The sequence below is a fragment of the Pleurodeles waltl genome, chromosome 6, assembly GCF_031143425.1.
Source record: "Pleurodeles waltl isolate 20211129_DDA chromosome 6, aPleWal1.hap1.20221129, whole genome shotgun sequence".
Taxonomy (NCBI): Eukaryota; Metazoa; Chordata; class Amphibia; order Caudata; family Salamandridae; genus Pleurodeles; species Pleurodeles waltl.
This window is the reverse complement of record NC_090445.1, coordinates 58,865,175-58,886,389: the sequence shown is the minus strand read 5'-3', so window position 1 is coordinate 58,886,389 and position 21,215 is coordinate 58,865,175. Positions and strand designations below refer to the sequence as shown.

Below are 21,215 nucleotides of genomic sequence, written 5' to 3'. Positions count from 1 at the left end.
TAATCAAAAGAAGAGAACATTTGTATTGTATTCTTCTACCTCTTGTAACCTACTCTAATTTCAATAGTCGTTTTGGAAACTGTTGGTGTCATTCTAGGTAAAATTCAAGTGTCAGAGCATCTGGGAATAGAAGGAATTCAGCACTTGAGAGCTTTAGGCAAAAAGCTATTAAGGTTCCTGATTATGATTCCACAAAAATTGTTTCCAAGCTTGAACTGGGTTAGATGATCTACTGTTTACAGTGACAGAAGAACGCAACTTCCAGAGATGATAACACATTCAATGCCTCCATATTAATAGAAAGATCATCACACTCACCTTTTGCTTTCTGGAGGTTGTCTATGTACACAAAAACAAATGATTATGAGCTCATCAGAATTTGCTTTTTATTGAAAATCTATCAATTATTTCTCAATCTGTAAACTTACCTCTTGCTTTAATTAAATCACCTATCAGAGAAAATATTGAGAAGAATAATTTAATCTTGTTTTGAGGATGTGCAATTTATTTCTACATTGCTTACCAGTGATAATAGACAGATGAAGGAAATCCCTAATAGGGAAATATTAGTTCTCTTGGAGGATTTTCTAAATATTTTGTTACTTTTTCCAAAATATAAAACTTCAGAAATGTGATATTTATAAGATGTTTCTGCTCATATAGGCTGTCTATAGATGTTGTCTATGTACACAAAAACAAATTATTATGAACTCATCAGAATTTGTTTTTTATTGAAAATCTATCTATTATTGCTTAATTTGTAAACTTACCTTTTGTTTTAATTAAATCACCTATCAAAGAAAATATAGAGAGGAATAATTATCTTGTTTTGAGGATGTGCAGTTTATTTCTACATTGCATAGGCAGTGCATGGGCCCCCAGGCACAGCCCCATCGCGCATTTCACTGCCCGAATTGCAGCCGCTGCACATCAACATTGCCGCAGGCTGCAATGCTGATGTGACTTTTCTGCTGGCCCAGTACAAATGTTATAATAGGGAGCCACCAATACCGCCAGCACTGGCGGTATTGTGGTGCACACGGCTTCAGCGGTCTTTTTGCAAGACCGCCAAAGTCGTAATGAGGGCCATACTCCCCATGTTCTTTTGCACATTATATTTAGTCACAAGTGGCACATTTTTTAGACCAAGCCTACGACAGGCACATATCAGAACTTATATGTCATCCATGACCATTTTGCAGGAATTAGAAACACCTGATGTTTGCTTTGCACTTCTAAATTGTATTACAAGTGCAAATATATGGAGCAAGCAGACCAAATCAAAATGTACCTTCTTTATGATGCTGAATTTATTATAGTTTCATACAGTTAATGGTGACGTTTTTTATTCTAATAATTTTCTTGTACTGTATTGTAGCTTGTTTTAGACAAAATGTTGCAATTGCTGTTTACAATATTTCTGTAGTTATCGATTTTATGATGAATATAATAAGTAGAGGTTGAATATTTTTCTTTTTGGCTGTTTTATCCGAATAAAGATTTATTTGACTTGAGTTGAATTGAAACACTGAAGCATACTTTCACAATATTATGAAAGATTTAAATAGGTAGGAAAAGAGACATATATTACATAAATAACACACACATGCAAGAAAGCAATGATACTCGGAAACCCAAAACAAGGCTGCCCCTCTCACAATCCTGATTCTGATTAGGACCACCAAAAGCCAACAAAATAATTAAAAGATAGTTGCCTTTGGTTCTGTTTCGTTACTGTGGACAGGGCAATTTTTCCTAATCCTCTGCAGCTCACTACCAACAACATTCTATATGTCTTCAAGCATTTCAGCATACTGGGCTAGTCCAACCAGACCATCAAAGAGATTAACACTTACTGAAGATCTAGCTTGAGGCAGAAAGGGGAATTTAGGCCCTGATTTATACTTTTTGACCCAGAACTGCACTAAACACGTCGCAAAACGGAAATACACCATTTTTGCCTGCAATAGTATCAAAAACAGACGCTAACGGAGCAAACAGTGCAAAGGGGCCTAGCATATTTGTTTAGACAGTTCATGAAAAATGATGGCATATAAATGAACATGTCCAAGAGTATGTTTATTGATTACATCACTGACCATGAGGCACAGAGGGCTTTGTCTCTATGAACTGAGCCAATAACTGATTTACAGGCTGTTGACTGTGATGCCTTGTCAGATTATTTTAAGAAGTTGAATTTAGTGACATCAGCTATTCTCTAAATGTGCCATGGCATCCCTTACATCCATTACTATGATATGGTGGCCCAGAGATAGGCAGGCCACCAGGCCCAGGTTTTCAAACTAGAGAGGCCACTCTAAATCAGGGAGCTTTTCAAGATTGACAGTGTGAAATATTTACCAATATATGACAGTTCCCAATATCAGCCAAACTGTACGTTACACCTCTCTTTGTCTTCCTGTATTCTGCAAGTTACCAAGATAACGGTCTTACACAACAAACCTGATATATGAAGCTTATAAGGACATGGCAATGTTTATTATTAGGCAAGGCAGCCCTAAGACAGATAAACTTTAGATCCTCTTTCATGCCAAATAGAAAATACATCCAGACAGTTGAAGGGGCCCATATAATCAAAAGGTAGGACTGCACATTTTCAGAAGAAATCCTGATGCACATCAATTAGCTGAAAGCAGGAGAGCACATCTAGTGAGATCAATACATTTCAATGATGTCAAGACGGGAGATGAAAGTTATGTATTATTGTCACCTATCACTCTTAGCATGATAATAATCAAAAGAACAGAACATTTGTATTGTATTCTTCCACCTCTTGTAACCTACTCTAATTTCAGTAGTCGTTTTGGAAACTGTTGATGTCATTCTAGGTAATATTCAAGTGTCAGAGCATCTGGGAATAGAAGGGATTCAACACTTGAGAGCTTTAGGCAAAAAGCTATTAAGGTTCCTGATTATGATTCCACAAAAACTGTTTCCAAGCGTGAACTGGGTTAGATGGTCTACTGTTTACAGTGGCAGAAGAATGTAACTTCCAGAGATGATAACACATTCAATGCCTCCATATTAATAGGAAGATCATCACACTCACCTTTTGCTTTCTGGAGGTTGTCTATGTACACAAAAACAAATTAATATGAGACATTAGAATTCACTTTTTTATTGAAAATCTATCTATTATTGCTCAATCTGTAAACTTACCTCTTGATTTAATTAAATCACCTATCAGAGAAAATATTGAGAAGAATGATTTAATCTTGTTTTGAGGATGTGCAATTTACTTCTATATTGCTTACCGGTGATAATAGACAGATGAGGGACATCCCTAATAGGGAAATATTAGTTCCCTTGGAGGATTTTCTAAATATTTTGTTACTTTTTCTAAAAAAGAAAACTTCAGAAATGTGATATTTATAAGATATTTCTGCTCATGTAGGCTGTCTATGGATGTTGTCTATGTACACAAAATCAAATTATTATGAACATATCAGAATTTGTTTTTTATTGAAAATCTATCTATTATTGCTTAATTTGTAAACTTACCTTTTGTTTTAATTAAATCACCTATCAGAGAAAATATAGAGAAGAATAATTATCTTGCTTTGAGGATGTGCAGTTTATGTCTTCATTGCATAGGCAGTGCAGGGGCCACCAGGCACAGCCCCATCGCGCATTTCACTGCCCGAATTGCAGCCACTGCACATCAACATTGCTGCTGGCTGCAATGTTGATGTGACTTTTGGACTGGCCCAGCACAAATGTGATAATAGAGAGCCACCAATACCACCAGCACTGGCGGTATTGTGTCGCACGCGGCTTCGGCGGTCTTTATGCAAGACGGCCAAAGTCGTAATGAGGGCCATAGTCCCCATGTTCATTTGCACATTATATTTAGTCACATGCGGCACATTTTTTAGGCCAATCCCACGACAGGCACATATTAGAACTTATATGTTATCCATGACTATTTTACAGGAATTAGAAACACCTGATGTTTGCTTTGCACTTCTAAATTGTATTAGAAGTGCAAATATATGGAGCAAGCAGACCATATCAAAATGTACCTTCTTTATGATGCTGAATTTATTATACAGTAGTTTCATATAGTTACTAATTAAGTTTTTTACTCTAATAATTTTCTTGTACTGTATTGTAGCTTGTTTTGGACAAAAGGCCTCATTACAACATTGGCGGGCGGCTACTGCCGCCCGCCAAGCTGTAACCGCCGTGTGGCCGCCAATGCGCCCGCACTCCCGCGATACCCATTTGGACATCCCCGCTGGGCCGGCGGGTGGAAACCAAGTTTCCGCCCGCTGGGCCGCACAATGGGAGCCGGCTCCAAATGGAGCAGGCGGTGTTGCGGCCGTGCGACGGGTGCAGTTGCACCCGTCGCGCTTTTCACTGTCTGCACAGCAGACAGTGAAAAGCAGCATGGGGCCCTGTCAGGGGGCCCCACGACTCCCCGCACCGCCAGCCTTTTCCTGGTGGTTCAGACTGCCAGAAAAAGGCTGGCGGTCGGGGAGTCGTAATCCCGGATTACATCCACCGGGGCCATTGTGGCGGTAAACCGCCGGCCCCGGAGGGGCGACCGCTGCGCTACCGCCGCTGTCATAATACGCCGGGAGGCACCGCCAGCCTGTTGGCGGTGCTCCCGTCGTTTTGGCCCTGCGGTTGTAATACCGCCTGGGTCATAATGACCACCAAAATGTTGTAATTAATGTTTGCAATATTTCTGTAGTTATTGATTTTATGATGAATATAGTAAGAAGAGGTTGAATATTTTTCTTTTTGGCTATTTTAGTCGAATAAAGATTTATTTGACTTGAGTTGAATTGAAACACTAAAGCATACTTTCACAATATTATGAAAGATTTAAATAGGTAGGAAAAGAGACATATATGACATAGATAACACACACACACAAGAAAGCAATGATACTTAGAAACCCAAAACAAGGCTGCCCTACTCACAATCCTGATTCTGATTAGGACCGCCACAAGCCAACACAATAATTAAAAGATAGTTGCCTTTAGTTCTGTTCCGTTACTGTGGACGGGGCAATTTTTCCTAATCCTATGCCGCTCACTACCAACAACATTCTATGCGGGTCATTCCGACCCTGGCGGTCGGTGGCCGCCAGGGCCACCGACCACGGGAGCACCGCCAACAGGCTGGCGGTGCTCCTACGAGCTAAACCGCCGCGGTCAGACGCGGAAAGCCAGCGGTCTCCCACTGACTTTCCGCCCGCTCGTAGGAATCCTCCATGGCTGCGGAGCGCGCTCCGCAGCCATGGAGGATTCCGACTCCCCCTCCCGCCATCCAGTTCCTGGCGGTTCTCCCGCCGGGAACCGGATGGCGGGAGGGGGAGTCGCGGGGCCCCTGGGGGCCCCTGCCGTGCCCATGCCTATGGCATGGGCACGGCAGGGGCCCCCGTAAGAGGGCCCCTAAAAGTATTTCAGTGTCTGCAAAGCAGACACTGAAATACGCGACGGGTGCAACTGCACCCGTCGCACCTTCCCACTCCGCCGGCTCTATTACGAGCCGGCGTCATCGTGGGAAGGGAGTTTTCCCCTGGGCTGGCGGGCGGTCTTGCGAAGACCGCCCGCCAGCCCAGGGGAAAACTCGGAATACCCTCCGCGGTCTTTCGACCGCGGAGCGGTATTTCGGAGGGGGGAAGTCTGGCGGGCGGCCTCCGCCGCCCGTCAGACTCAGAATGAGGGCCTATATGTCTTCAAGCATTTAAGCATACTGGGCTAGTCCAACCAGACCACCAAAGAGATGAACACCTACCGAAGATCTAGCCTTAGACTGAAAGGGGAATTTAGGCCATGATTTATACTTTTTGACGCAGAACTGCACTAACGCAGTCTAGTGTCAAAAAGGTTAGCTCTTACTAGCGCCATTTTTTAACACCAATGGGGCATCAAAATTTATACTTTGAAGCTGAGTGGCGCTAAAAAATTCTTAGAGTCATTTTTTTCCCACGTTAACCATTGCTCCTTGTTGTAAGGCAAAATGACGTTAACGGAAGAAAAATGACTCTTATCCGGTTTATGACATGTAAACACGTCGCAAAACGTGAATGCACCATTTTTGCCTGCAATAGCGTCAAAAACAGACGCCAACTGAGCAAACAGTGCAAAGGGGCCCCAAAATGGATCTCAGAAGCCAGGAGAGACCCCATTCAACCAGGAACCAGCCAGGAGAACACACACAAGACCCCGGGGAGGGAGAAGAAAAAGAGGCAGTGTTGTTTCAGCACAGAGGAGCATGAAATACTGGTGAAAGAGGTGACGGAGCATCAAAATCAACTCTTCGTCACCTCAAAATTGCCAATTGGAAGGAAAGAGGCAATCTGGCAGCAGATTGTGGCTAAGATCAACAATGTGGCAGAGGTCAGGAGAACTGTGACTGAGTGCAAGAAACACTGGCATGACTGCAAGAGTAGGACCAAGGAAAAAATGGCACGGAACAGGAAGGCAGCACTGCAAACAGGAGGTTGGAGTCCAGCACAGCAAGAGGACTTGGATGAGATGGAGAAAATGGTTGCAGCTGTCATCCCAGGGGAAATCGTCACAGGGATACAAGGAGAGGACAGCGCAAAATACCAGGAAACACCGCAAATGCAGGGTAATTTGCATGGGGGAAATATATGATTAAATGTCAAGTGCAAGAAGGGGGAGGCACATAGGACTCACACAATGCATGTCAAAGGAGCACAGAGGGATACAATGCACATTAAGAATGTTGCACCATGCCAACGTAAGCTACACATGTACCTACGCCTTGGGAGTGCCATGCACCATCGACACATACACAACCTGGACATATTAAGAACACCAGGCCTAAATACCTACATGTACAAAGGCAGCACATGGGATGGATTGTATGTATAATCACTGTGCCACTGGTTGTGACATCACAATATCCCTTGCATGTAGTCACATCAACACCACTAACACGACCAAGACCTAAGAGACCAGGTAGTCAGTCAACACAATTCCTGGGGTTACTTTATAGTGGTGTCCCTTGCAGTAACACATTGCAACTGCCTTGCCTCATTGACCAAACACATATGTCCTGCATCTCACAGCACACTAGTCATTGCAACTGTCCCAACAGTACACAGGCATGTGCTGATAGCACACCACACCACACTTAGACAACACATCCACATGAGCTAGCCATCCCTCCATCCCACAGTTAGGGTGCATGGAACAATTAACTTAACAGGTGCTGGGGGAATAGCAGACTGGACTGGTATCATTGGTAACATGTAACTACACAGACCAACTAAACTGAAGTTGTGTTCAACCACACATATTGATGCTGAACTAAAATGTGCCACTACAGAAAATATGTACCACAGACAGCAAACAATAGGTCACAACAGTCACAGGCTGAGCCAGCAACTATTTAGATACAACCATGTTAGACACATGGGAATGGGGAAATAAACACACACATACAACACACGTGGTATGGCTGTCACATAAAGGCGGTTACTTCCACATCAATGGGCGGGGAATGGTGCATGGCCAAGCCTGGTGTTTGGAAGACTGCCAGTGCAGTATACCCATTGCACTTGGCAGTATGAGCCACACGTTGGGATGGTGACTGGAAATATGTCTGCACATGGTAGCTCTGTGTGGCACTTACTCAACATTATTGATGTATCAAATAGAGTCAGTTGTGGCCTGCATTGGGTGTAACAGGACACGCTGCACTCAGCCCTGCAAATCAGGCAGTGTAAAGGGAAAAAGGGCCAGGTTATGGGACACCCTACACTGCCCATGCCATGTGCATGGGCTGTGCAGGGGCACCCAGGGGCACAACACACCACTTCACCAACAACCATTTCATGGGGTTCAACCACCATGCAAAGGCTAGAGGAAATGTGGAAACATATCTTGAGGGTATTGTTGAATGTATCACTGGTCTGGTGTCACACTGCAGATGCCATAGCCAGTCTGTAACCTGCTGGTAACCTGCCATGTCCAGGCTATTGCCCCATCGGGCATTACACATTGACAACAGTTGCCACTACCTGCTGTGCTGTAGGGAGTGATCAGTTACACAGTGGCAGTCAGGTGCCCCTTGGACTGATGCATATGAAATATGAACTTGCCTCAGGCCATGACCTAAGTACAACTCCTGTGAATTTGGCTATGTCCATAGACACATATACCATCAGGCACTGTCCCATACAGTATGATGTACACAGCAGAAATTTCATACCCATACTGCCCATCCCTGGGTTGAACCCTGTGCTTTTGTCACATGAGCTGTGCTATCACCATGCTGCACTCATGTATCATAGAGCAAGGAGGGCTGCATTGAGGGCGAGGACATATGTGTTTATTAAGGTGAACAACCTACACAGACAGGAGTTGAAAAAGTACTCTGCCAGGTCCATGAGTGCTATGCAAAATAGCACACAAACACAAACGACAACATGAGGAGACATCAATGGCAACAAGAGCACAGTGTCCCGACAATGCCAAGGTCTCAGCACAGCTTGGGTGTATCTGAAACATATAAGACTGTGACAGGTGAAAGTTGCTATGTGTGGTGCTGTGGCATGAGCACAGCAACACTCATTGCAAGGCCACACCATGTAAATGTATGCAAAAGGAGGGTAGAACAAGATAAGAAGGCGTTGAGACACAATTAGGATAGACATAGAAGATAGAAGATATGATGCAGCCAATAGTGGCAACTGGGCTTCCATTCATTTGACATGCAGGTGGGGCATAGGGCTGTAGACTGCAGCTATGATGTACTGGAACAGTCCTTTGGAACTAATGGGTACATCATAGGCCCATAGCGCCACAGGAGCGTTACTTTCAGTGATGTTTCTGTGGCGCTGAGCATTGCACTGTATTGACAAGGTAGCGTTAAGCCACTTTTTGTGGCAATATGGCACCTTGTAAATACCTACTCTATTGATCATGACTGTGGGTGGAAGGTGGTGCAATGGGTGTTGCTGTGGGCGTGCCATAGCAACACACATTACATTTTGATGCTGCCTCACATAAATGGAATATTGTAAACTTGAGGTAGGGCCAAAACTTTAACGCCAGCCCCAAGGGTGGCAGTGGCAGGGTGCAACGAGGAGGAATACATTTATACCTTCTTCTTTTCTGCTTTTCCAATGTGTGCAGGAAGAGCAAAATGCCAGAAATTATTGTTTATGAGCGTGAGGGTGTTCCTTCCTGCACATAAACAATCATATGTAAATGATGATTTGTTTCTTCTGAGTGTGTTGTATTCTACAGCTCACACAGAAGTGCCAAAGCACCATTAGTGAGGCTTAATGTGCAGGAAGGGACACCCTCACGCACATAAACAGTCACACCCCCAACGCATACATCCTTGCACGATGGTGCAAGGATGCCTGCGATGACGCTGGCAGCTGAATCTTGCACCAGGGAACAACACAGCTGTTACCAAAGTGATGCAGTGCGGAGCTGATTATTTTTGCACAGCACCGTGCTGCACCACCTTTACATCAAAATGACAATGAGCCTCAAATATCAAGTCAGTGACCTGACTTGTCAACTGCCACAACACAGACGTGCGGACGTGCATGGTCACCACAACAGAACAGACTGCAGCCAACCAACGCACACACTCCCCAATGCATAGAGTCCAGGAGTGTCTGAGGGACATAGCTGCTGCCATGGAGGAGAGTCCACAACTGCCCTCCCAAACTGGCAGCAGCATGCCTGAGGACAATAAGGGCTCCATGCACCGGGAAATGGTCTCCCTCAGGGCAGACATGGCTGCCTACCACAGGGATGTTGCAGCTATACTTAAAAACAAGCAGCTCCTTCTTGCTGCAGTGATGCCATATGTAGTGTCACAGATGGCAGCTGCCGGGAATTGGGACTCCACATCTGCAACCACTGAGGTGTGTGTGGCCCCCTCTACTGCCCCACTATCACCATTAAGGGTAGAGGAGGCAACACACACATTGGAGGATGAAGATGTAGAACAGATCATCTTCACCCGTAGGAGCGCCCGGTAGCACCAGCCCATGCCACATGGGCATTGTTTTCCTTAGTCCTGTGCTTGACATCATGCCAGTGTTAGCACTGTTACAGATATGCACTCTTCCTCAACATACTTTTGACCTTTCTACTATGGACTGCTTTGTCCCTAACTTTCCAAATGGCAATGCACTGAAAGACAATTTACCCAAACATGTCTGATGACATGTCCCTCAACCCTGGACTTGTTGTGTCCCAATTGGATGGATTCCACGAATAGGGTCACATACCTGGACATTGTATATATTTAGCACTGTTATACTTGTTAATAAACACCACCTACACAACCAGCATGTTTATGTGTGTTGTGACACTTCTACTATGCTTAGTATTTATGATGTGTGTAACATGTCTCAAGTCACAGAGTGTCAGTACAAGAGTGCATGAATATGTGGGCACATTTCTATGCAAATGGCACCTATATGCTGTATGTTGATGTTGGTCTCATGCCCTACAAGCAATTAACTGAATATGTGATACATGTTGAACATATGTATGCTACACCCACTACATACTGCAAGAATGGGTGTGAAACAGTAATCAGGCAATATTGTCACCTGGGAGTACCAGTAGAACACATCGGTGTGAAACAAAGGGACTCAACTTCATCCACTATTGCCACTGGTTAGTTTAGCAGGATAGGAATGAAATGTAAGTAACATTCCAAAACTAAACCCATAGAATGTCAGCTGAATTCCCACACCTATCCTGCCCTATACATGGTCAACATAGTCAGCTAGAGTGTTGGGTACACTGGATGGCAGGTGCACCGGTAAGTAGATGAGTTGTAGCTGCCAATGTGACACCTCAGTCATAAGGAGGTGTTGAACATGTCAAGAGAGGGATTTCGATGCAGGACGAAGTCTCCAGGACAACACACGGGTTTTCACTGTACACCCATGGGAAGAACCTGAGACCCAAGCATTTGACACATGAAGTAAAGGAGTACCCAATATTATTTATTATGATAGTGAAAAAAATGAATAACAAATTATTAACACCTATCCTAATCAAACCTACCCTAACTATACATGACCCACAACAGACCCTAACTACTCTATGCTACACTTGCCTAACACGTTTAACGACACACTCTAAACATTCGCCCTCCACCCCCCTTATATCACAGGACACATGCAGGACAACATACACTAAACTACACACTTACTAACTATGACTAAACAAATATATATTTTTTGTAATTGTTTTTTTTTCTTTTTTTATAAACACACAAAAGCCCCAACATCACCCCCCACCCACCTACCCACATAGTAAAACATTAAAAGTAGAAAACCCACCCCAAACCTACTTATCCTAACTATTCTAACCAACAACCAACCCCCTAATACCCACAAAAAACCTAGAATAAAAGAAGAGGGAAGAGAGTGAACTTGGGAGGAGTGAAATAATTCCATTCAGAGGCTGACCCTTTTCAGTCTCTTCTTAATGTTCTTGAGGGCCTTTGTATTCTTGACCACCTCCTTTTCAATGGAGTCCAACTTTTGGAGGACCTGTTGTACATCCCTCTGTAAATCAGTGATGGCACTCATGTCCATGGCAGCGGTGTGGTTGGCTGTGTGATGGTACAAGAGGGTGCAGCAGCTGGAGCAATGTTTATGTTGGCAGCTGTGGCCCCTGCACAGCTGTGGTGCTTGGTCCAGCCTGTGTGGGCAGTGTGGGTCCCCCTTGGCTGAATGCCCGCCACTCACTCACTCCGAGCGATAGCGGCATGCCATCCTCCTGAACCCAGATTCCACTGCCAATATGTGCCTATAATGCACTGCCCTCTTCTGAAAGGCACAGAGTTGGTTGTTATTCATGTGAGCAGCTGCTAAAATGAGACAGGCAACCATCAGTGTCAGCATTGTGTGGATTATGTTCAGTAAATTAGCTATCTACATCGATTCGCACATGCACTCCTATTCACATGCCGGATGATACAATGGCAGGATGATACAATGGCCCTGATGGATGAATGACAACGCTTCCATTTCCTTTACACCATAGCCACCCACAGCAAGATTAGGAAACAAACAAAATTAGATGTGCTTAGATTTTGTACCATGTGTGAAAACTCCAAGGCAGCGTCAAATTCACATTGATTAGGGCCACTATTTCCCTTCATGTGCGTCAAATTTTCTAACATACATCACCTGAAACTTGCATCTGTTATTGGGTGTATGGGATGATGTTGGTAACCATAAGTGTTCAGTGTTGATAGGTACACATGCAAGCCTGATAAAAATGACTGTCACCTACACTGTGAGCATCACATCTACCTACAAATTTGTTGATCCACCCCCGTGCCTCAAGGTGTATGGCCATGCAGATCAACATCTCAACTGTCCAGTTCATCCACCAATGCATGCTCACTCATACATGAAGTCAGGGAGTGGACAAGAAGTTAGGTGATGACAAAAATGAAGCTGGAATCCATAGGTCTATCACTTCTCCATTCATGTGTCCAGGTGTAGACTCCCATCAATACCTGATCAGCCAATACCATTCCTCACACACCGGTAACCATGCCAGCACACGATTAGACTTGACCTGCATGCATGCCTATTGCATTACATATAAGTGTCACGTAAGTGGACTACAAAATTAGTGGCACCATGCTGGGCGACAATTGCCCATCCAATCCTACATGTACATTACAATACAGGGATGACCAATTTGTCTATAAAATGGTGAATCACTGTGTCGTGGGAATGCCAGTGTGTTCCAGAAACCATTATATACACAATGGTGCACATCTAAGTCACATATGGAGCCACATGTGGCTTGTCATCACCTTGTTTACTCAATGCTGTCCCTGGAGGACCAGGAGCTTCACAAGATATGACTCTCTGCACGTGCATGGGGAACCACTTAAATGTGACACAGTGTCACAATCCAGCCTACTTTGATTTCTGATCATTTTACAGCTCATCACTTATAGCATTGGATGCAAAACTCATGACTCACTCCAACAAAACACTTCAACACTACACAGAACAGACACATTCACACTTACTGGAGACATCTGGGTCCTCAAATCTTGGCACTTCTCCTATGGTGTATGGGGGAGGGCCACCTGAAATATATGGATGGAAAACGATGGTTAGTATCACATCATTGTCACTACTAGTGGACAACATATGGCAGTATGTACTACTTCAGAGGAGTGAGGTAATTACCCTGGTTGTGGACAGTGCAACAGACACACCACTGCAAACTCACAATGAGACTGACACTCTGGTGAATGAGAGCCATACATCTGCACTCCTACACTGCACCTGAGACTCATGTAGTGCTACACATGCATCAACCATTTGTGGCCCATCTGCAGGAGATGGAACTCCATGGAATGAGGGGAAGTTGGGTGAGAGATAAATGACACTACCCTTGTACTCTGGAAGACAACTGACTCAGGTATTCTGGCTTGTCCTTCAAGGCACACAGAGGCACTTTGTGGAGGACAAGCGGCTAAATAGTTAGTCTGCAATTTTCATGCATTTAGTAATCCATCACTGATGTGTCACAGTTGGGTGATGGCATCAAATGCCCCATTGCCCCCTAAGGCGGGTATGCCCCCTTTGTAAACATAATGGCAGAGATGATGTATGTGAAAATCTGACATTGTTGCACCATACATGGATTGTCATACTTTGTTATCGCAATCCACTTACATATGGTACACTGACAGTGTCTTGACTTTTCTTACATGATACAATGCTGGGGCACAGATGTTGCCATGGCCCCTGAAATGTGTGACTCAGTGATGGATGTGCATGACTCATCTAACATCTGACTTGCATTGGTAAAATGGTAGGATATGTGAAGCCCCTGTTTATACTGGCTCAGTGACACTTCATTCTGGTTGCATGCAACCTGTCCATAAGCATTGCATGCAGCATGCCAACACATCTGCTACTGTCATTGAAGTGCAGTGAACAGTAATTAGTTTGCCAATGGGGTACTCACCAACAGGGCTATCAATCACCACACCAAGATGGTCCAGAAGATCCTGCTCCCTGGCCACCAGATCAGCCCTGCGATGCTTGAGCTGGTGATTGTTGCGACTGCTGTGGTACACCCTCTTCAGGTGTTGGAGCACCTTGCCCTACCACAGCTGCCTCACCTCCGTACGGTAGCCCTGGATCACATGGGTACCCATCACTAGCATCAATGGGTTGTGCTGGTGGTCTGGTCAAACATTACAGTCTCACCATATTTTGACATCCACTGCCTCATGTGTGGGCCCCTTATTTAGCTCATCTTTAGACATGTTGTTGTTGTGTGTGATGAGCTATTGTTATACAAGTTGGCAACGTGGATATAATGAATATGTTGTGGTCCATAAACTGTGTCCTTCAGTTGTCACATTCAAGTGATGAGGCTAATTGTGATGTGTGTGATGGTAGCAGTTCACTCTTACACTTCACATGTGATGCTGCTGCAGTACTCTTCAGATTAGTATTTGTGACATGCTCTTTGAGGTTAGACTCATAATCCTAGAGTATGTGATTAAGAGATTGAAGACACCAAAGCCGGATTGTGTGAATAAGTGAGGTGTTTATTGACAAAATTTACAAGGTCAGTTACATGATGATTATGTGAAGAAGTCTGTACAATGTGCAGTCTGCGGCATATCCCAGCAGCTGTGTTGTGGTCTTCCCCCTCATTTTCTTCACCACCATCCTCCTCCTCCTCCTCAGGAAGGTTGTCAACCTGCTCATATAATGGTACATTCATCCGTGCACATATGTTGTGCAGGATAGCACAAGTCAATATAATTTTGCAGACCATTTGTGGGGCGTATAGGATGCTGCCTCCTGTGATGTGCAGGCACCTGAATCTGGACTTCAGGATGCTAAGTGTCCTCACCACAATGGTCTGTGTCCTCCGATGTCCCTCATTATATGCATGCTCTGCTGCTGTGCTTGGGTTGTGAAATGGGGTCATTGTCCATGGTTGTATACCAGAACCCTGATCCGCTGCAAAAGGTTACAGGAATAATTTGTTGCAACAGGTAAGTCATGTAGCATGGCAGTTGATATTAAGAGCTGAATGTGTCTCAAATGTATTTATGGTTTGGTGTGAGTTCCTATGCTTGTGTGATCTTTCATCAGCACTAGGTTGTTGGACATGACAATCTTGTGTTTGGGTCAAGGACCTGGAACATATGATTTGGATTCCACACTGATAGTCATTATGTATGTACCATGCGTTGTGCGCTGGATTTGCTTGCTGCTTCATGGTGTTCTGTTCATTTCAACAGCCATGTCTTGAGTCCTTCCCTGAATTCCTGGAGAGATGCAGCATTCCTGAGCTGCAGGGGAAGGCGTTCCAGGCTTTAGCCACCATATCTGCAGTGCTATATTCACAGAGCTATTGAACTCTCTTCCCTTCTCTGTAACAGCAGCACACAATCAGGCTGCCAAACGCTATGCAAACATCTTTGTGCCATAGTACAAAGATGTGTTCATGAGTCTAGCATAAGTTTTGAAGTGAATGGGTACACTGCCAATACAAAACACTATAGTTAAACTAACTATAAAACATTCCCCACCTTGAATGTGTGATGTACAGTACAGGACGCATGCAAAGTTTGAAGCATTAGGGGAAATAAAAGCATTTCACCTTTTTAACAGCTGCTTCTAATTGGCATTATTTTTTGGTGCAAAATCCTGTCTTCTGATGTTAGTAGTTTGGGTTTTGCATCAAAAAGCATGGGTGGTTGCATGGAAGTGCCCATGTACCATCTATGTAATGCCTCCTTCATGGTAACCAATGCAATGTAGTGCTTAGTGCAGCTTTGCATTACTTTTAGGCAACTTTCCCCTGCAAAACAAGATTTGTGCTGGAAAGTAAACAACAACAACACATGCAAACACAGCAACCAATATTTGCAAATCTGGACCTAAGATGCTATGAAGCTGACAAACGGTAAAGAAATGCTAAATTTTAAGCTGGGATATAAAAGTAAATCCTGTGCAACTAGGCATCAGGTTACCTAAAAAATACGCAGCATTATCCAATATCTACAGAAAGAAGTTGGATTTAGGTTTCTGATTATATCATCCTAGATGTAAGGGAGTGCCACAGCAGCATAATATATGATATGTTCTCTCTGAGTACCGTATTCTCCATGGCCTCTACTCTGCCCTAGAGTGACAGGGGTCAAACTTCTCACCCCAATGGCCAAGGACTCAGTCAATGTGCAAGTACAAGCTACCACACTCAAAACCACAGTGGAACAGGACATGTATGTTAAATATTTATTTTAAACTACTAACCTAATACATAAGATACATAAGATATGAATGTACCAAAAGAGAATACATTTGACATGTTCAGAGCAAACAGCAACAAAAACTCCAACATTGTTATTCAGTCATTATCTTCCTAACTTGCTCATGCTTCCTTGAGGTGTTATGCTAACTTTGTAAAGCAGTATATATTAAGACTGTTCACGAGTTTCTCATTTGGTTCTCACAACATGCTTGTGGTTTTGTTATGGAATAGTAAGTTAGCTATTGCCTATTACAGCTTCGCAGTGTTTAAAAGGCTGGAACATAACCACTTACCAGCTGAAGGACTCATCTCCCCACTGTCACCTCCAACTGAGGTCGTTCTGCAAACCGGCATAATCTTTGCCTCAAAAGGTATGGCTTGAAGACTCTCTTTATCTACAGCTCAACATCTAAGTTTCTATAGTGTCTGACTTCCGATTTAATCTTATTCCACTTTTTTTATTTTGAAAACAATGAGTCTCAGCTTCATTCAGCCTGAGTAAGTCCTAAAACTACAGGAGTGGCCCCACCAGTCTTTGACCTTTGTGGTGCTAAAGGTTCCCAGATGGCCAATTTCTAAAACTGAGAGTTTAGACAAAATCTGGCTAAAAGGTGCTCTGAGAGCCCGGATGAGACCAAGAACAACCTGCTTGCCTATCTGCCTATGGTTTAACTCTGGTCAGATCAACTTTGTGGCTTCTCCTGCAATGGTTCTTCTCTGCAGCAAAAAATCATTTCCAGCAGTCCTTCACCAAAGGGGTATCTGACCCCATGGAACTGTCTTTAGCTACAGCCCTTGGCTTTGTTTACACATTGCCTCTAAATTAAGAGTGACTGTTTGTTGTGCCAAGCTACCCAGGGTTCAGTTAATGTTAATTTGGTGACTCTTTGTGGTTCACCCTGCAAGGGATTGTGGCTGTTGCGTGACCAGGGTTCACAACCCAGTCAAACAACAACTCAATTATTCAAAGATGTGAAGATGAGAGAGGAAAGCAATTTAAAATTGATGGCCTTCACTGTTAGTATGATATCAATAAAGAGAAGAGAAAATTTGCTCTTGTAGCCCATTAATTCATTTTGTACTCGTTTCAGAAAATGTTAATGTCTTTCTAGACAATATTCCAGTGTTAGAGCATCTAGGAACAGAAGAATTTCAAAATTGAGGGCTTTGAGCAAGAAGCCACTAAGGCGGTCATTATGAACACGGTGGGAAAGACTGCCGAGCGCCGTGTCGGCGGTGAACAGAATCCCGCCGTTGGCGGTGAATGGAAACCCGCCATATAATGAACTAAAAACCCAACCCCGCCAAAAATCACCAGTCCACCACTCCCCGCCATGACTCCGTTGGAGGGAACCCGCACCACCCCACCCGCCACCGCCAAGCACACCCACATCCCACCCTCCAAATAATGATGCACAAACCACCTCGGCGGACAGTGGAGGCCGGACGACCATTGGCGGCTGCGAACGCCACCAGTGGCAAGTGGACTCAACAGCAAGAAGTGCACACATTGGATAGGCGTATCACCCACACACCTGACACACATCCAGAACCCCATAAGGCACCCCCAGACACACCCCACAATCCCTTGCAACGAAAACAGGACGAAAGAAGACGGAGGGCATAAGAGCCAGACAGCAAACACCAGCACACAGGACATGCACATCGACCCACAGAAGTGGACCCCTACCTCCTTCCCAGGGCCGACACCATTCCCCACACTCACCATGTCCCCCCCAAACATCCACGCTTCACTGAATGTTAGTTAAGGACCATGGTGGACGAGATCTTGAAGGTGGAGCCACAAATATTCGGGGCCGAGGTGCAACACACACCCATCGCAAGAAAAATGTAGCTGTGGCAGACCATTGTGAACAAGGTCAATGCAGTGGGACACCATCCATGCACCAGGGACAACATCTGGAAGAGATGGAACAACCTGCGGGGGAAGGTCTGTGGCATGGCATCAAGGCACCACATTGCGGTGCAGAAGACTGGGGGAGGACCGCCACCATCACCACCCTACTACACTGACTGGGAGGAAAAGATACTGGCCATCCTGCACCCAGAGGGACTCACTGGAGTCACTGGAGGAATGGACTTGGGTAAGTCATCTACAATTACCCCATATCCACCACATCTGTAATGCATGCACCACCCCACCCCTCCAACAGCCACCAGGACCGCTACCCCACCCAGGCCACAATGACAACATCCAGTCACCCTGCATGTCCACAATTCGACCAACAGGCCCACATACCTCCCCCTTTGCACAGCCACCTACCTCTGCAAGTAATCACAAAGGCACTACACCACCCGCAATGCACTTCTACATCCTAAGCAAAGTGCAATGGCAACCTCACAAAGGCACCCTGCATGGCCCAAAAATGGAAAACCTGCAGAAAACAGCCCAGCCCTGTGCACCCCATCCGATTATGCATTTGTAACAGACATGTCCATACCCCCAACCGGCACCACCACCCATGCCACACTCACGGACGGGACAAGTAGTGCCAGTGCCCCCCCTGGAGACAGAGGCACCTCACAGGACACAGGTGAAGGATCCCTTGACACAGATGAGCAGGCAGGCCCCTCACACAGTCCTGGACTCTCACCATGCAGCAGCCCCACCCAGGAAACCACTGCCACCCCTACCACCCCTACCACCCAGTCAAGACCAGCACCCCAGGGCAGGCGTACCGACACCAGTTTAACAAGGGCGCAGACTGGTGGAACACAGGTACAGAGGCCACAGTCTCCCACTCGCAACATGCAGGAAGGGGAGGGTCCCAGTACAAGTGGTACTTCCAGACCTGTGCAGGGGACACAGGCACAAGGGACTAGGGCAAGAGCAAGGGTCACAGTGGGCCAGGGGGGCGGCCACAGGATGGATGCAGCAGCCCAGGACGTGATCTCTGAGGTGATGGGGGCCTACCAACATACCCATGACAGGTTGGCACAGATTGTGTCCACCCTGGAGCACAGCCAGAGGATGCAGCAGAAACAACACCAACAGGCCATGGAGCAATGGAAAGAGCACAATGCTACAATGGCCACCATAGCAGGAGTACTGCTGCAGCTGGTCAAAAACCAGTCTGACACCAACCCAGGACAGGAGGCCCCCACAACAGCACCGGACAACCAGCATCAGATCACCCCAGGAGCAGGCGAAACATCCCAGGAACTACCCACACAGGAAACACAAGGCCCTACCATGTCATCCCATGAAGCACAACAGCAGGCGCCCAAACTGACCCTCCGGCCATGTTATGGCACTGGAACCCCAGCTAAGAACAAGGCCCCCTCCAACAATTAACTGAGCAACAACTGCAAAGCAACCATCCCACCCAATCACCAATCACTCATTGCTGAAAGACAAAACGAAATAGTGTTGGACCTATCAATACTACCAACAAGGCTGCCACCATGTTGGTCTTGAGGACACCCCACCCTTACGACTTCCTATCACTGTAAATTGCACAATTCACTCACTTTAACCAATAAAACACTTTTCACACCTGAAACACTGTCAGCTGTGTTAAATTGTGAAACAAGTGGAGTATGGATGCAACTGGCAGAGAACAACTTTATTGTCGAATCTGTGCATGATGAGAGTCCTGTGTGCCCATATGGTGGCAAGGAGGAAATGCGTGTATTTTCAGTCAGTACCATGCAGAAGTGGGCCATGTTTCGCCTGTCATTACCAACCCCCCCTATAGGACTTATCACACTGAAAAGTAGTAGTCACTAACCCCAATGACAGGCCTAAGTCCCACACAGTTACTGGAAGTAGAGTTGTATCAGGTGGTTCCTGGAATTGACATCTTCCCCTTCCTCATCATCATCATCACTCTCCTCACCTCTCTGAGGTAGCTGATCAGGACCTATAGCACCCTCCACCTCCAGGAGGGGGATAGAACGTCTCTCTGCCACGTTGTGCAGCATGCAGCAGGCCACCACTATTCTACACACCTTATCAGGCCCATAGGCCAGGAAACCCCCAGAGATATGTAGACACCTGAATCTAGCCTTCAGGAGACCTATAGTTCGCTCTATTAACCTCCTAGTACGTCCATGGGCTTCATTGTAATTCCTCTCTCCATCCGTCCTGGGATTCCTCACTGGTGTCAGGAGCCAGCGCAAGTTTGGATAGCCAGAATCACTTAGAAAATGGTGCAATACAGAGTAGTCATTGGTATGACCCTGAGTCAGACAGGCTGTTTTCTACAATGTGTCAGTTACTGACAGGTGCACTTACCCATGATCCACCCTCTGTCATCTTGGAGTTGTTCCATCTTCTGTGGCACACTACTGTTCCTCAACACAAAGGAATCATGGACTGAACTTGGGAACATGGCATTCACATGCAAAATGTACTGGTCTGCAGTACGCACCAATTAGATGTTCATGGAGTGAAAGTTCTGTACACCTGTTCCCTCACTCTTGGGGGGATGATCGGTATATGGGTGCCATCTATGGCACCTATCACATGGGGTATGTTTGCAAAGGCATAGAATTCTGACTTGATGGCACGTAGGTCAACACTTTGCGGAAACCTCACATAGGACTGCAGATGTCAGACAAATGAATTCAGAAATCTCGTCAGTACCATGCTGAACATTGGCTGTGAAAAACCAGCATCCATGCCCACTGTCACTTGAAATGGGCCCGTGGCCAAGAAAATGGAGTGCGGGGAGCACCTGCACTTCAGTTGGAATGGCATGCTGATTACGATTTCCAGGAGTCAGTGCAGGATCCAGTAATGCACAAAGGTCCTGAATAGTTGCACAGGTGAGTCTGTAAGTTATTATGATCTGACGCTTCACCATGGTCCCCATATCCACAAGTGGTCTGTACACTGATGGTGTCCTTCCTCGCCACAAGGGTCGGTATCTACGAGGGGTT

General features: G+C 45.3%; 1 protein-coding gene across 1 annotated transcript in view; it reads right to left on the bottom strand.

Annotated features, from left to right (window-relative positions):
* The window catches only part of LOC138299193 (butyrophilin subfamily 3 member A1-like), a 798,776-nt gene that overhangs the window by 424,454 nt on the left and 353,107 nt on the right, over positions 1–21,215 (bottom strand). The window contains exons 10-15 of the mRNA XM_069237291.1: positions 3,523–3,543; positions 3,181–3,201; positions 3,071–3,091; positions 771–791; positions 429–449; positions 319–339 (exon numbers count right to left, since the gene is read on the bottom strand). Coding sequence (XP_069093392.1) covers positions 319–339; positions 429–449; positions 771–791; positions 3,071–3,091; positions 3,181–3,201; positions 3,523–3,543 — 126 coding nt within the window. The remainder of the gene's footprint in view (positions 1–318; positions 340–428; positions 450–770; positions 792–3,070; positions 3,092–3,180; positions 3,202–3,522; positions 3,544–21,215) is intronic.